At 44.3% G+C, this 14,071-nt stretch overlaps 1 protein-coding gene across 2 annotated transcripts in view; it reads left to right on the top strand.

Moving 5' to 3' along the window:
- The window catches only part of CAPZB (capping actin protein of muscle Z-line subunit beta), a 168,114-nt gene that overhangs the window by 145,384 nt on the left and 8,659 nt on the right, over positions 1 to 14,071 (top strand). For both annotated transcript variants that reach the window (XM_044667820.1, XM_044667819.1), the window contains exons 5-6: positions 2,097 to 2,238; positions 4,805 to 4,921. In XM_044667820.1, coding sequence (XP_044523755.1) covers positions 2,097 to 2,238; positions 4,805 to 4,921 — 259 coding nt within the window. The remainder of the gene's footprint in view (positions 1 to 2,096; positions 2,239 to 4,804; positions 4,922 to 14,071) is intronic.

The raw sequence follows: 14,071 nt of genomic DNA, 5'->3' as shown, positions 1-14,071 counted from the left end.
CAAGCTAATTTGGTCATTATTGTAGGCTTGACTAATAATTTAGCTTGCTGGCTCAAGGAGTCATTAAAATCTGACAAAACAGGCAGGAACACTTTCAGAGCTTATATTGCTAGATTCTCTAGGGCACTGTAAAATCCCAAGTCCTATAATAGCTTCAGTTTTGAATCCTTGTTAAATTTTTCTTGAATGTGCTTCAGGAAAACAGGTGATATGTCATGGCATTGCCCCATGGATACACAGAAATGACCCAGAGTAGAGCATCACATTTGGATAGATATATGAGGTCCTCAAAATGGATGGATTCACATTAGGATGGCACTCTCTCCAGGCCCATGTTACCTTCCCGAATCATGTTACTTTGAAACTGTAGGATCAAGCTGGATTCCAGGAGGTAATCCAACAGAGTCTTGGAAGTGGGCCCCAAAAATATAGGAGAGTGTACCTCAAAACATCATTACTTCAGTATTAAGCACCTACTCTTCAAGAAGAGCTATGATTGGCAGGTGGGGCTGCTAAAAGGCTGATGAGACACAGGTATAGATAGCTCTATAGCAAAATTATCTGGGATTAATAAAGGTACAGTATAAGGTCTAAAGAGTGAGAGTGTTCCAGGAAGATGGCAAAGAAGGAACTGGGGTCTATCCTGTAAGACTTTCACACATGAATAAATGGAAAACAAAGAAGGAGAGAGTATGTTCCTGTAGCAGGGACAACCAGAACAAAGGCACTGGATGAGGGTTAAGTCCAGGGTGTCCGTCATATGTGGAGGACAAAAGGGAAGGGAAAGGAAGGACCTTCCATGCCAGGCAAAAGAACTCCAAATCTGAGGTTGCTCCAATTGGTATTAAGTCCCCAGGCAAAATGAGAATATTGTAGAATCTTTTGCCCCCCAAAATGGCTCCCAAGTTTTACAGGCTAGGATAAAATCTGTTCCCACAAGGCAAAATAGATCTGTGCTGGACATATTTCCTTGGAGTGCTAGTTAGGTTCTTACTGGGGAGCAGGGACTGGTTGCTTTGAATGTCAGAGTGGAGGTCAGAAGCCAAGGTTAAAGTTCCAACTTGGTCTTTAACCAGTATTCTAGGCTTGCATTTCCCTAGCTGCAAAATAAGAGGGTTGAACAAGATGGTCTCCAAGGTCCCTTCCAGCTCTGACATTCTAGGATTCTAATGGATTTATTTGTGCCCAGACAGTAACTAGAATACATTAACTATCTTGCCTTTTCCATGGAGATTTAGGGGCTGTGTTCCTAGTTGACAGCTCTAATACCTTTGATCCAATAACCTTTCTTTAGTATCATTGGTTTTACATTCATAATAGAGTTGATCCTGGGCTTGGTATGGGTTGGAACGGGTCAACTTTGGGGTTAATAATGACATCTGAGGATTAAGCAAGATAATGTATATGAGGTACTTTGATTCTTTCTGGTACTATAGAAATGTCTGATGTTATTATTATTACTCTTGGATGAATATAGCAACAATCTGACCCTGAAATAATAGTTTCTCTGATTGACCAGTTACCCCACCCATACCCCTTGATAGCTTCTCAGTGTCCACATTGATATCTTTACTCCATGAAAAATGAAGAGGAATTGACATCTACATCTCTTGAACTTCCCTGTCTGACATACTTTCCATTACCTTTCCTTTCCTTCTGTATATTTTATCTTAATTAGGAAGCTCACTCTGAAGATTTTCCTTACTAGCTAAGGCAAAAATGAGAATGATTACTGCTTAACACAGCCCTGCATTTCTGGCCAGTTTCTGCAGCTAGCTACTTTTAAAGCTGTTTCTCTATTTAATTGAAACTGGGGGCCAAATTTTTCAGCTCCTATAGGATAACAGTTGAGATTACTGTAACTCATGTTTCCTTTTATACTTCCATTAAGTATTTTTACTACAAAAGACAAATGGAAATCCTGGCACCATTATCCCAGGCAGGGACACCCTGGCGTCCAAGCATCCATTAAGCGGCTCTTGGCCAGATGGAAAAGGAAGACTGGAAGAATATGGGGTGCTTTTCTCCTGGGACTTGGATGGTAAAACTAGGCATGAAAGTTTCACATTTAATAATAGCTGGGCCTCCTTCTACAGGTATTTTGAAGGTGGTGTCTCCTCTGTCTACCTCTGGGATCTGGATCATGGCTTTGCAGGAGTGATCCTCATTAAGAAGGCTGGCGATGGATCAAAGAAGATCAAAGGCTGTTGGGATTCTATCCATGTAGTGGAAGTTCAGGTACAGACACTGACACAACCAAATACCAGCACCATAGGAAAAGAGGCGGCATCCAATTCAGGACAGCTAAGCTCCATGATCCTGGGTAGCAGCTAATGTTTCTCATTTTAAAGCAAAGGGTGGATGAGGTAGAGTTTAAAACCCTTTTAATACTGGAAAATACCCTGAAGCCATTTGGAGAAAGATAAGTCAAAATTATATAATAGTAATAACAACAATAAAGAAACCAGAAGGTTTGAAAATAGGCCTTTTCCCTAGATGCAGACTCATACTTGGGAAAAGCGAAGCCTCTGCAGATAGTTAAACCCCTCATCTCGATTAAAAAAAACAAAACACACAATTGGGCAACGGGGGCAGTATCCTGTCTCTGTGTCCAGCAGCAACCAAGCATTCATTGATTCTGCTATGCACAGGTCATCCAGCCTGATGCTGGAGAGAAGAGGACAAAATGGAAATTGTCCTTGCCTTCAGGGAACTTGTGTTCTATCAGGAGAGATAAACATGTACATAAGTATACATAAAATTAAGTCAAGTCCACGGTACTTTGTCTTCAAGGTAATTTGGCAGAGGGCTGAGGGTATACCAGATTTCAAAATGATTTGGATTGTTAAAGAAAACATGCAACTCAGAATCAAACATCTCAGTACCTACTTGGTGTGTGGTGTGGTGGACACAGAGACAAAGAGAAGTAATCCCTCTCTTTAGTGTAGCTTACAGGTTATCAATGAGAAAAAGCCTATATCTTAAGGTACATAAGAAATATGAGGGGATCAGGAAAGGCTTCCTCTAGAAGAAGAGTTTGATCTAAGCCTTGAAGAAGCCAAAGATGAAGAGGATAAGTGCATTCCAGGCACCAGGATGGGAGATAGGGCCTGCCAGCAAGACGGCCAGTCTGACTACTCCATAATATAACATAAAGCTAGGAAGATAGGTTGTTGTACAGGACTCTCATACGTGATCCTAGAAGTAGTAGGGAAATACTGTTATTTCTTCAGAAAGGAAATGATCTGCACTTTTATTTTTGGAAGCTTTCTGGAGGATGAATTAAGAGTTGAGCCAGAGAGAGCAATTAGGAATCCATTGCAATAGTCTAGGCAAGAGGTGACAAGGGCCTGAACAAAGGTGGTGACCCATATGAGTAGAGAAAAGCGGATATGTATGAGGGATGTTATGGAAATAGAAACAACAGGATTTGATAGTGGATTGGGTATGAGCAGTCAGAGAGTGAAGAATCAATAACAACAGTGAAATGGTGATGGCCTTGACATCAGTAAGAATATTTGGAACACAGCTCAGTTTGAAGAGAAAAGTAAGGACAGAATCTGAGTTGAGAGACAAGTTCAAGAGATAATTAGAAATGCCCAGTAAACAGGTTAGGAGAACTAAGAAAAAAGGTCAGAGAAAGAGAAAAGGGGGCTTATCTACCCTTAGGGGAAAGAGTAGAGATGATTATTCAAGAAATGAAAATGAAAAAGAGTGGGCAGACAGAAGGGCAATGCTGGCCGCACTTGAAAATCCAAAGAGAAGGTGGTTAACAGTGTCATGGTGTAGCATCAAAACATCTTATGACTGAAAAAAGCCATCAGATTTTGCCATTTTGATATCACTGGTAACTTTGGAGAACATGATTTCCTTCAATGAGGTCAGAAACCAGTTAGCAAAGGGTTATTAAAAAGAGTGAGAAGAGGAGGCAGCTGGGTGGCTCAGTGGATTGAGAGCCAGGCCTAGAGACAGGAGGTCCCAGGTTCATATCTGGCCTCAGACACTTCCCAGCTGTGTGACCCTGGGCAAGTCACTTGACCCCCATTGCCTAGCCCTTACCTGCTCTTCTGCCTTGGAGCTAATACACAGTATTGACTCCAAGATGGAAGGTGAGGGTTTAAAAAAAAAAGAGTGAGAAGAGAGAAAGTATATGGCAGATAATGAGAGCTCCCTGCCTCACATCTGCTGGTCCTCCATCCACACAGCTGCCAGGGTGATATTCCTAAAGTGTGGGTTTGACCACATCCCTGTGTTTGTTGTGTCCATCTATCTCACACACAACAACCCAATTTTCCAGGGTCTTCCTGTTACCTCTAGACTCCAGTATAGATTCCTCCTCTCTTTGGCTTAATTTTAAGACCCTTCACAACTTTGCTCCTACGTGATTGCACTTCCTGCATCCTCTAAACTGATGTTTATGCTATCTACCACACACAAACCTCCACCTCCCTTCTCTCTGCTTTTGTACTTACTGTCTCTCATTTCTGGAATGTATTCCCTCCTCACTCTCACCTCTTAGAATCCTTCCTTTCTGATCTTCCCTCCCTTGAACATTTTCTGTATATACCCATGTATGTATGTGTTGTTTCCCGCATTAGAATGTAAGGTCCTTTTCAGCTGAGATTGTTCCTTGCATTGTATTTGTGTCCTCAATGCCTGGCTCAGAGTAAACCCTCAATAAGTGCTGGCAGTTTGATTGCCTTGATTAGAATACAAAGTGTACGTTTGCTTTCTAGCCATCCTGCTTGGGCCACTTGTACTCCGTGCATGCCTTCTCTGACTTCTCCATCTCATCCCCCACCAGGAGAAATCCAGCGGTCGCACTGCCCATTACAAGCTGACCTCCACAGTGATGCTGTGGCTGCAGACCAATAAATCGGGCTCTGGTACCATGAACCTTGGAGGCAGCCTCACCAGACAGGTACAGCCACGCATCCATTCTCAGATACCTTACCCATTTTCAGAGTTATTTCCTTCAGGTCCACAGGCAGTGGTTTTTAGTGCTGGGCCTACACAAGTAGGCATGACTCGGGCTCTGCCAGTTCCTCACAGTCTAGGGGGAAGGATGAGTACACAGTCACTGGGGGTCAGGAGAAGGTTATTGAAGGGGGCACAGCAGAGTAGTAGAGGTGATTCAACATTGAGAAACAGGTGGGGCAGTGGCTACCCAAGTTGTACTGAGGGGTCAGCACAAACAAGTGTATTGGGGGTCTGCATTAAGCAAAGACAGTGGAGGAAGGAGAATAGTAGGCTGTATCATGGGATCAAGCAGTGATGAGCAGGGTCCCCTGCCCCAAACCTTCTTCTCTACCAATCTCCTGCCAGAACAGGGAGACCCTCTTCAGGCCTAAGCATACTACTGGAAAAGACAACTAGGCCCACACTCTTTTCCTGGCCATAGAATCAGTGGTCCTAAAGCCAAAGGAAACCCTTCACTTATTCGTCCCCCTGCTTTCGGGCAGTGCTACATGCACAGTCCTTCAGGAGAAGGGCAGCTTACCCAACTGGACAGAAGCCCCTCCCTTGCTGGAGATATGTTCTTGTCCTCTTGGACCCTTAGGGAGGGAGGAGCTGAAGGGACTCCAGAGGAGTGTTCTCCCCGCCTCCTGCATTCCCTGCCACCTGGGAATTGGTTAAACATCACAAATCTGTGTCCGGAGACACTCCCTCCATCACTCACTGCTCTAAACTGTTTATAATAATTATGCCTGCTTTACAGTGACCTGGACAAATATTTAATCCTTGGCCTTCCTATTAGTTTAAATCAGAGCTGTCAAACTATGGCCAGAGCCTGGTTCCGGGCTTGGCGTGGAGAGTAGCTTGTGCCAAGTTAAACTTGAGGCTGATGAGTGGCTGGCTGTCCTTAACACACCTTGGCTGAGACTGCTGGGCCCAATTCAAATTGCCTTTTGCTCTTGGGGCTTTAATGAAGAAATTCATGCTTCTGTCATCATCTTAACACTTCTCAGAAACCATATGTATTAAAAAACCAACGTATTACGGTTGAGACTGCTTTCCAATGTGTAAGTGAAAGTAAGGAGGAGAAATTGATGAGGACAAACCAGGTAGTCTCTGAGCGGCCTGGGTTAAATCTAAATCTCAGGGTTGGGCTGGACCTTTAAATTGGACATTTCCCCTCTCAAAATAGGCAGAATACAGCCTGCCTATAGATGTGTATTAGTATATTGGGGGACAGTTGGAGACCTGGGTTCAAATATACCCTGCTACTCTATACATCAGGGGCCTTGCTTAGGCAAATTATTTCATCTCTTTGGGACTCTGGTCTCTGTAGCCTCTTCCAGCTCTGAATCCTTTAACTCCCATCCCTCTTGTCAGCACAAACTGTGAGCAGTTGGGAAATTCCTCTTCCACAATTTCTGGTGACTTGTGGGGTACCAAGAAGCACAGAGCATACTGTACTAGAGAGGTCAGACCTGGAGTAGCCATAGTGGAACTCATGGTATGGGCCAAGTTCCTAAGAAAGGGCTCCCTGAAACAGAGTAGTCTTGTGTACAGTGAGTGACTGAGGCCAGATTTGAACTCAACTCTTCCTGACTCCAGGCCCAGCATTCTATCACTATTACCTGGAACATGGACATTCCAGATAAGACCAGAATATATTAAACCCATAAGATGTAAAAGCTTGGAGGTCTCTAGAAATGACCAAAGACCAAACTAGGAGGGCTTTAGAATCTAGAATGTCTTATCAGAGCTGGGAGGGATAGCCAGTCATAGTGTCAGCTATGGAGAGACTTTTAAAGATTCTCTCATCTAACCAGCCCCTCTTTTTTTTTTTTTTTTTTTAAACCCTTACCTTCCATCATAGAATCAGTACTGTATATTGGTCCCAAGGCAGAAGGAGCGGTAAGGGCCAGGCTATAGGAATTAAATGACTTGCCCAGGGTCACACAGCTAGGAAGTGTCTGAGGTCAGATTTGAACCTAGGACTTCCCATCTCTAGGCCTGGTTCTCAATCCACTGAGCCACCTAGCTGCCCCAAAGCCCCTTTATTTGACAAGAAAACTGAGAAGAGAATCACCTTGGGCAGTAGAGCTAATTGTTGGTCAAGCTGAGGCCAGAACCAGGTTTCTAGACCCCATTGGCCCCTAGTCCCTGACATCCCTGCCCTGCTTACACAAATGCAAAGTGCTTCACTTCCTTCTTGGGCCTCACAGGAACCGGCTAGGATGGGCACCAGTGGATTTGCCAGGCTCCCAGACCATTTTTACCCTTTTCCCTGGGCTCTCCATGATGCTGACACAGCAGTTTGTATTTACATTAAATCTGCAGTTTGGTCACATTGACTCATCCTGCAACGATTTCTTACTAGCCGCTAGGGGCAAGACAGATAAGTCCACCATGGCCGAGCTCGGTCTGGTGGGATATAAACGACTCCTGTACCAACAAGACTGATTAGAGTGGCATCGTAGTATCATGTTGGATTCTAGAGGCCTGGGTCCACATCCTATCCCTGGCATCTGTAAGCATTGTACCATACAAACAGGGCAGTGCCCCTCTGAGCCTCACTTTCCTAATATGTAAAATAGGGGTCATAATCCAGAGTGGTTGGGATACACCCCCATGAGCCCTTCAGTGGAAATGCTCCAGGGGTTATTACTACAAGGAGAGGGTACCATCCTTTCGGCAAACCAAGAATCTTCATAAGGCTGAGGTAAATAGGGTATGGGGGGCAGGCGATGCTTACATCTGCACACCTTCCCATTTCACTGGACCTGAAACAGCCCTACTGGAAGACCCAAAGCAAGAAAATGACCTTCACACTGCAGCTTCTGGATTGCTTGTGATTGGTTAGATGAGGCTCTGGATGCCCAAGTTCCTAGGACAGTGATGGTGAACCTTTTAGGGACCATGTATCATGCCCACTTCATCACCAAGTGCTGAGGGTGCCATGCCTCACACCCCAGACGGGAGGGAGGAAGCACTTCCATTGGGCTTCTGGGCTGATGGGCAGATGAAGTGAAGATTGACCTCAGTGAGTGTAGAGAAGGGGAGGGAGCCACGGCCCCCCTCTACCCCGCCCCCCTTTCCCCAGCACTCTGCTCCCCTCCAGCTTTACCACCTGTGAGTCTCCCAACTTCTCCCCTGTGCACTCCCATTGGCTGCTGGGCAGAGGGGTGGGGATGTGAAAAAATGTCAGGCACTGTGGAGAGGGGGAGGGGAACAATTCTGCCCAAGTCCCTCTGCCTTTCTAAGAAGGAACTGAGGGGGAGCAGGGGTGACAGCGTGCCCACAGAGAATGCCCTTCGTGCCCTCTTTGGCACCCATGCCATAGATTCCCCATCACTGCCCTAGGATAAATCTTGCTTGCTCATTGTTGACCATAATAGGAGAACCCCATGACAAATTTATGGGTACCCAAGTGAAGACATAGTTATCCCTGGGATGAGTTTTCTGTCCTGCTGTGTTATCCTTTGGCCTCCTCTTGCCCCTTCTTCACCCCTCAACTTTCCATTCCTACTCTCCAAACAGAGACTTACCCTTAGAACAAACCATAATCATTAGCTCCTCCCCCTCCCCTGGGCCAGAGTCCCCCATTTACTGTTCCAGCTTTGACCCCGGCTTGGATAAAAACCTGCATTTGGGTTTTGGAGCCACGGTAAAAGGGTGTGTCCCTATGACAGTGTGCCAGAAGCCAGCCTGGACCCTGTCGAGGATCATTCTTAGTCCAGGACAGACGAGGTAACTCAACCTCACTTCCAACCCTGTCTTCCTGGGGAACTGCACATAGCCCAGGCATGAAAAGCCACCTCTGCTCCCCATAGAAAGCTGGGCAGGGCATTTATTGCCCTTCAGTGATAGAAGTCTGAATCACCAGGAGTCCACACTGCTTGGAGAGTCCTTGCCCCAGGGGCTATGGATGCTGAGGAGAGGGGTGACCTCAGTCACAGTCTAAAGTTCATCTGATTTCCTGCCTTCCCATCCCCATCTTGGAGAACTGTTGTTGGAAAAAATACAGATCACATGAGATTAGTTTGACTCGTGGGGCAAACCCCTCACAGTGTGGCCTGGGGACTACGCCTGAACAGCAGGGTCAAGGGGGGTGCAATTTCTGCTACTCCTGCCCCACCTGAGCTGCAAAACCATGGCAAAGCATGTCCATCTTGTCAAAAGTACATGACTCTATGATCGAAATAAGTTAAAAACCTTCCCAGTAATATGGGGGGCGGGGGGCGGTAAGGATAACCATTAAGGTATAAGAATACTGGACATACATTTTTTTGTATACCTATGGAATTTAATGGGTTGGCAAGCTAAGAAAAATTCCTAGAAATGTTACTCTGAGTTTTTAAGATGCTGCAAAATCTGAGTTAAAACTAATGTAGTATTTAAAATATGTTAGTTTTTATTTTTCTTCTTAGGTATCCGTATGAGTCTAACTTGCTGAATAAGTTCTGTGTTGTATAAGCTGCCTACTAAGGTTCTCATTTAATGAATTTCTTATTCTATAAGCTCTAAGGAGGTGGAGTGTTGCTATAGCTAAGAGATTAAATTGTTTTAAGAATGAGGAGGATGGGAGGTGAGGAAGCCAGATCTCTCTACTTGTGGCCTTAGATGCTTTTTTTAAAATTCAAGACCCATTTATTCCTTTGCTTTCTAATATTTTTAGTAGGAATGAGTTGTATTTTGTTGAAGGCTGCCTCCATTTCTATTGAGATAATAATGTGATTTCTATTAGGTTGGTTATTGATATGATCAATTATCTAATAGGTTTCCTAATGTTAAACCAGCCCTGCATTCCTAGTATAAATCCAAACCAATTTTAGTGAATGAATTTTGTAATATATTGCTGTAGTCTCATTGCCAGTATTTTATTAAAATTTTTTGCATTTACACATGTTTTGATGGGTATATGATTGGAGATTTTGACTTTAAATGATCTCTTGTAAATATTAATAATACAGAAATAGTTTTTGAATAATGATACATGTATGTCCCAGTAAAATTGCTTGTCAGTTCAGGATTGGGGGGAGGGAAGAGGGGAGGGAAAGAACATGAATAGTGTAACCATGGAAAAATATTCTAAATAAATTAATTAAAATTTGAAGGAAAAAAAAAAGTACATGAATTGGGAGCAGCTGGGTAGCTCAGTGGATTGAGAGCCAGACCTAGAGATAGGAGGTCCTAGGTTCAAATCTGGCCTCAGACACTTCGCAGCTGTGTGACCCTGGGCAAGTCACTTAACCCCCACTGCCCAGCCTTCATTATTAACATGTTCTACTGGTGCCTCATCCCAGTCTCCTGAACATGGGGTCTGTTAGGTCCTGCCAAGCTGGAGAGACCTAACAGTGGACCAGAGGCCTGTATCCCAGAGGCCACAACAAGTTGGCTGCGGCATCATTTTTTGTCCATAAGATCTTTCAAGTATCAAGACTGACGTCCTGTGTCACACGGAATGGCCTTCACACCAAAGACAGCTTAGGGGTCTTAGAGGGCATTGGCCTTGCTGTCAGACCCTCACGTGGGGGAATTAGGTGAAAAATACATATAGCAAGAGAAGTGCCAACTTGTTAAAGAGGAAGTTGCCTCACAAGGTCACCCAGTGTGACAGCGGGAGATGTGGGAAAGAAGAGAGAACATAAATCTCTGGGGAGGGAGCCAAGGTTTCCAATCTGGGGAATGGCTCTGCAGATGTGCAATTTGATATTTTTTTCAGACTCAATATTTAGCAATGAAGGTGAATATTCTGCAGAGTGGGGAGATTAGGCCAGTCATTTGCAAGCTGAATTCACTTCCCATTCAGCAATAGTAACCCCATTATATATCACCAGGCAATAAAACACCAGTGGAGACCCCTAGCCATTTATCAGAGTAGGAAAGTCTTTTCTGACTTGAGCTAGGCAATTAGGCAAAACCATATATTTCCAAACTAGAAAAGCCCATTGCCCCCTCTTCCAGATGTGGTAGAACAAAAGGAAGTTGGACTGGGGGAGAGGCTGGGAATGTCATTTTCACCAAGTGAAGTTTAAAGACTACAGCTGTGGGCATGTATCTAGTGTTTCGTAGAGCTGTCTAGATTCAAAACAACAACATGAGGCACTGCCTAGGTTGAACCACCCACAGTAAGCATTCAGGGGGCCAGTGGTTGACCGTAATGGTATCTTACTGGTGGTGACTACCAGATGCCTAAAAGTTATTTACCTAGTTCTTGGTTGAAAAGAAAGGAAATGCAGAATGAAAGGAACAGAGCCAGAAGAACCTTATACACAGAGAAAGATACACTGTGGCACAATAGAATGTAATGGACTTCTGTACTAGTAGCGATGCAATGATCCAGGACAATTCTGAGGGATTTATGAGAAAAAATGCTACCCACATCCAAAGAAAGAACTGTGGGAGCAGAAACACAGAAGAAAAACAACTGCTTGATCACATGGTTCTATGGGGATATGATTGGGGATGTAGACTCGAAACTACCACCCCAGTGCAATTATAAATAATATGGAAATGGATCGATGACACATGAAGAAACCAGTGGAAATGTGCATTGGCTATGGAGAGGAGACGGGGGGGGGGGGTGCGGGGGGAGAGTAAGAACATGAATCATGGAACCATGGAAAATTATTTTCTAAAAAATAAGATTTAAAAAGAAAAAGAAAGGAAAGGAAAGGAAAAAAACCTGGCCTTAAACACTTTAGCTATGTGACCCTGGGCAAGTCACTTAACCCTTTTGCCTAGCCCTTACCAGTATCAAGTCTAAGACAGAAAGTGACAGGGGTGGGGGGAGGGGCAGAGAGAGAATTCTCCATTAAGGAGGAGAGTTCAGGAATCATATTCACTGTACACTGAGAGAATAGGGGAATGGGGGTGGACTGCTGAACAGCACTAATTGATATTAGAAGTAGAAATGATTGGAAATGTTCCAGGATGTCTGAGAATCACATCAAGATTTGCCTCTGGGGTGTCTGTAAAAGTGAGTTGTGCTTTACCTATGCTGGAAGCTGAGACATTTTTAGCATCATCTGAAATGTGTGTCCAGGTCATAATTTTCCCTCATTTGTCTTCCATTGTGAGCTGGGAAAATGCTAGCATGCTGGAGAGCAGAGCAGATATGACTATTTACTTGTGAAATCCAAATGACATGTCACAGTTTCTAACCAAGATCTTTCCCCAAGTCTCCCAAATCCAAGCAGGAAACAGTTGTCCACCATACTGGATCAGATGAACAAAAGTAGAGAAATCCAGCAAGGGGGAAGAAGAGCAGAATGTGAAGTAGAATGAAGCCCAGTCTTTCCACTGTAGTGATTTAACAGTGTCATTGAACAAGAAGTTGGCACAGTGTCTGAGACATAATAGTAAGCACCACATTAATGTTGGCTCTTGGGGTGCTGTGCTCAGAGACAGCTGACCATCGGAAGATGTGTAGTATTCCTTCATCTCCTGGAAAATTCTCCAAAGACGTTTTTTATTTCAAGATCACCGAAAGAATGGTTTTTGAGAGGGTAGTTGTTTGGGGGATAAACTGGTGCTGACTTCAGACTCCTCTGGAATCACCTCACAGAACATCTGTGTATCCACGGCCCATAAAAATGTTTTTCTTCTGGCATCAGCTTTTATAAGAATGTAATAACATATGCATAGCAAAAAAAAAACCAAAAAACTACTTCTATTTTTGGCTGGTGTACATTGCCAGTGAGCTGACCCTGACCAGGTGTAGAAGGAGTCAGCAGGAGGTGTCAGTGGAGAGCCTGTAGAAACACATTTATGAGCGCCAAGAAGTCCCCTGCTGTTCCTCAAACCATCCTGCTCTTGCCTTCTTGCCCTTCCACCTCTGCCCAAAGTAGAATTTCAAAGCACTTAGGCCCTAATTTAGTTAGGGTACTTGCCCCAGTGCTGTTGCAAGCAGCACAGCCCCAGGCGTGGACTGAGTCTCCTCTAGTGATCATTTCTTCACCTGTTCCCCTCCCCCACTTTGGAGATCGCTTGCTTTTGAGCTTTTCAGTATAATTGTTAGAGAAATCTGGCTTTGAGATACTTCTGGTTTTGTGAGACAAGGAGGAGGCAGATAAATGGAAAGAATGAGTCAGCCATGTGAGTCCACCCTTATGATCAGGACTCTGTGCCAAGAATGCCGTCCTGACTCCAGACCCCTGCTGTTTGCTCCACTGGAGCCCTCACTTCTCTCTTGGCCTCTGCCTCTTCCCTAGGGTTGCCAGGAGTTAGATTGCCAGCCTCTCTGGGGGGCAGGGGCCAGGGAAAAAGCTTTTACTTAGAGTGGTGTGGTTCATCTGGGCCAGGTGGGCCTTTTCTTTCAGCCCCCAACTTTTATCTTAACCTACAATAATCCATCAGCCCCCTACCCCCACTCCCAAAGAGCAGTTCTCTGAGCTTTCTTCACTGAGGACATAGAAAACATTTCTAGAGAAAAGAGGACACAGAAATATAGCAGGTTCATTTCCATAAGTACCATTTAAAAACAGATAGACACCATCCCTGCCCTTGCTTCGTGTGTGTGTGTGTGTGTGTGTGTGTGTGTGTGTGTGTGTGTGTGTGTGTGTGTGTGTGTGTTGCTTCAAATTATATTTAAATTCATCATCTTGGAAATCAGGGTTTACTTATCAAAAGTTTGTTTCAGCAAACTTTTACAGCTCTGCATAGTGTGATATGTTTGACAAGTAATGAGCTCAAGTTAACCTTTAACTTTAAGCTTCATGGTCACTGTAAAGGGGCATTCCCCAGCATCTAGCTTGGCCTGTCAAGAGTTCTTCCACAGGACCTTCTCTATTCCTTCTCTGCCTTAAAAGTTGCCCAAAGCTTTCTGAAAATTCATATTTCCAAAGATTCTTCCCATAATTTTTCTAGAGAAATAATTATTTTATACTCTAGTTTTTCCTCCCCTCTTCCCCCTTCCCCTCCCATTCCACTCTTTCAAAAAAGCTATCTTGGCAATATCAGAGGGTCTTTCTTCAGTGTCAAATACCAGGATTGGCCAAACCCCTAGAGGTTTTCTATTGCAAGCTGTCACTTAGTGCAGGAATCTTCTCCACACCACCCCTTACCAAGGAGAGGTCACCTAATCTTGGTTTGAACACCTCCAAACCACTACTTTGCA

This window comes from Gracilinanus agilis, chromosome 3 (genome assembly GCF_016433145.1).
Source record: "Gracilinanus agilis isolate LMUSP501 chromosome 3, AgileGrace, whole genome shotgun sequence".
Lineage (NCBI taxonomy): Eukaryota > Metazoa > Chordata > Mammalia > Didelphimorphia > Didelphidae > Gracilinanus > Gracilinanus agilis.
Note: the sequence above shows the minus strand (reverse complement) of the source record. Positions and strands in the feature narration are given on the sequence as shown.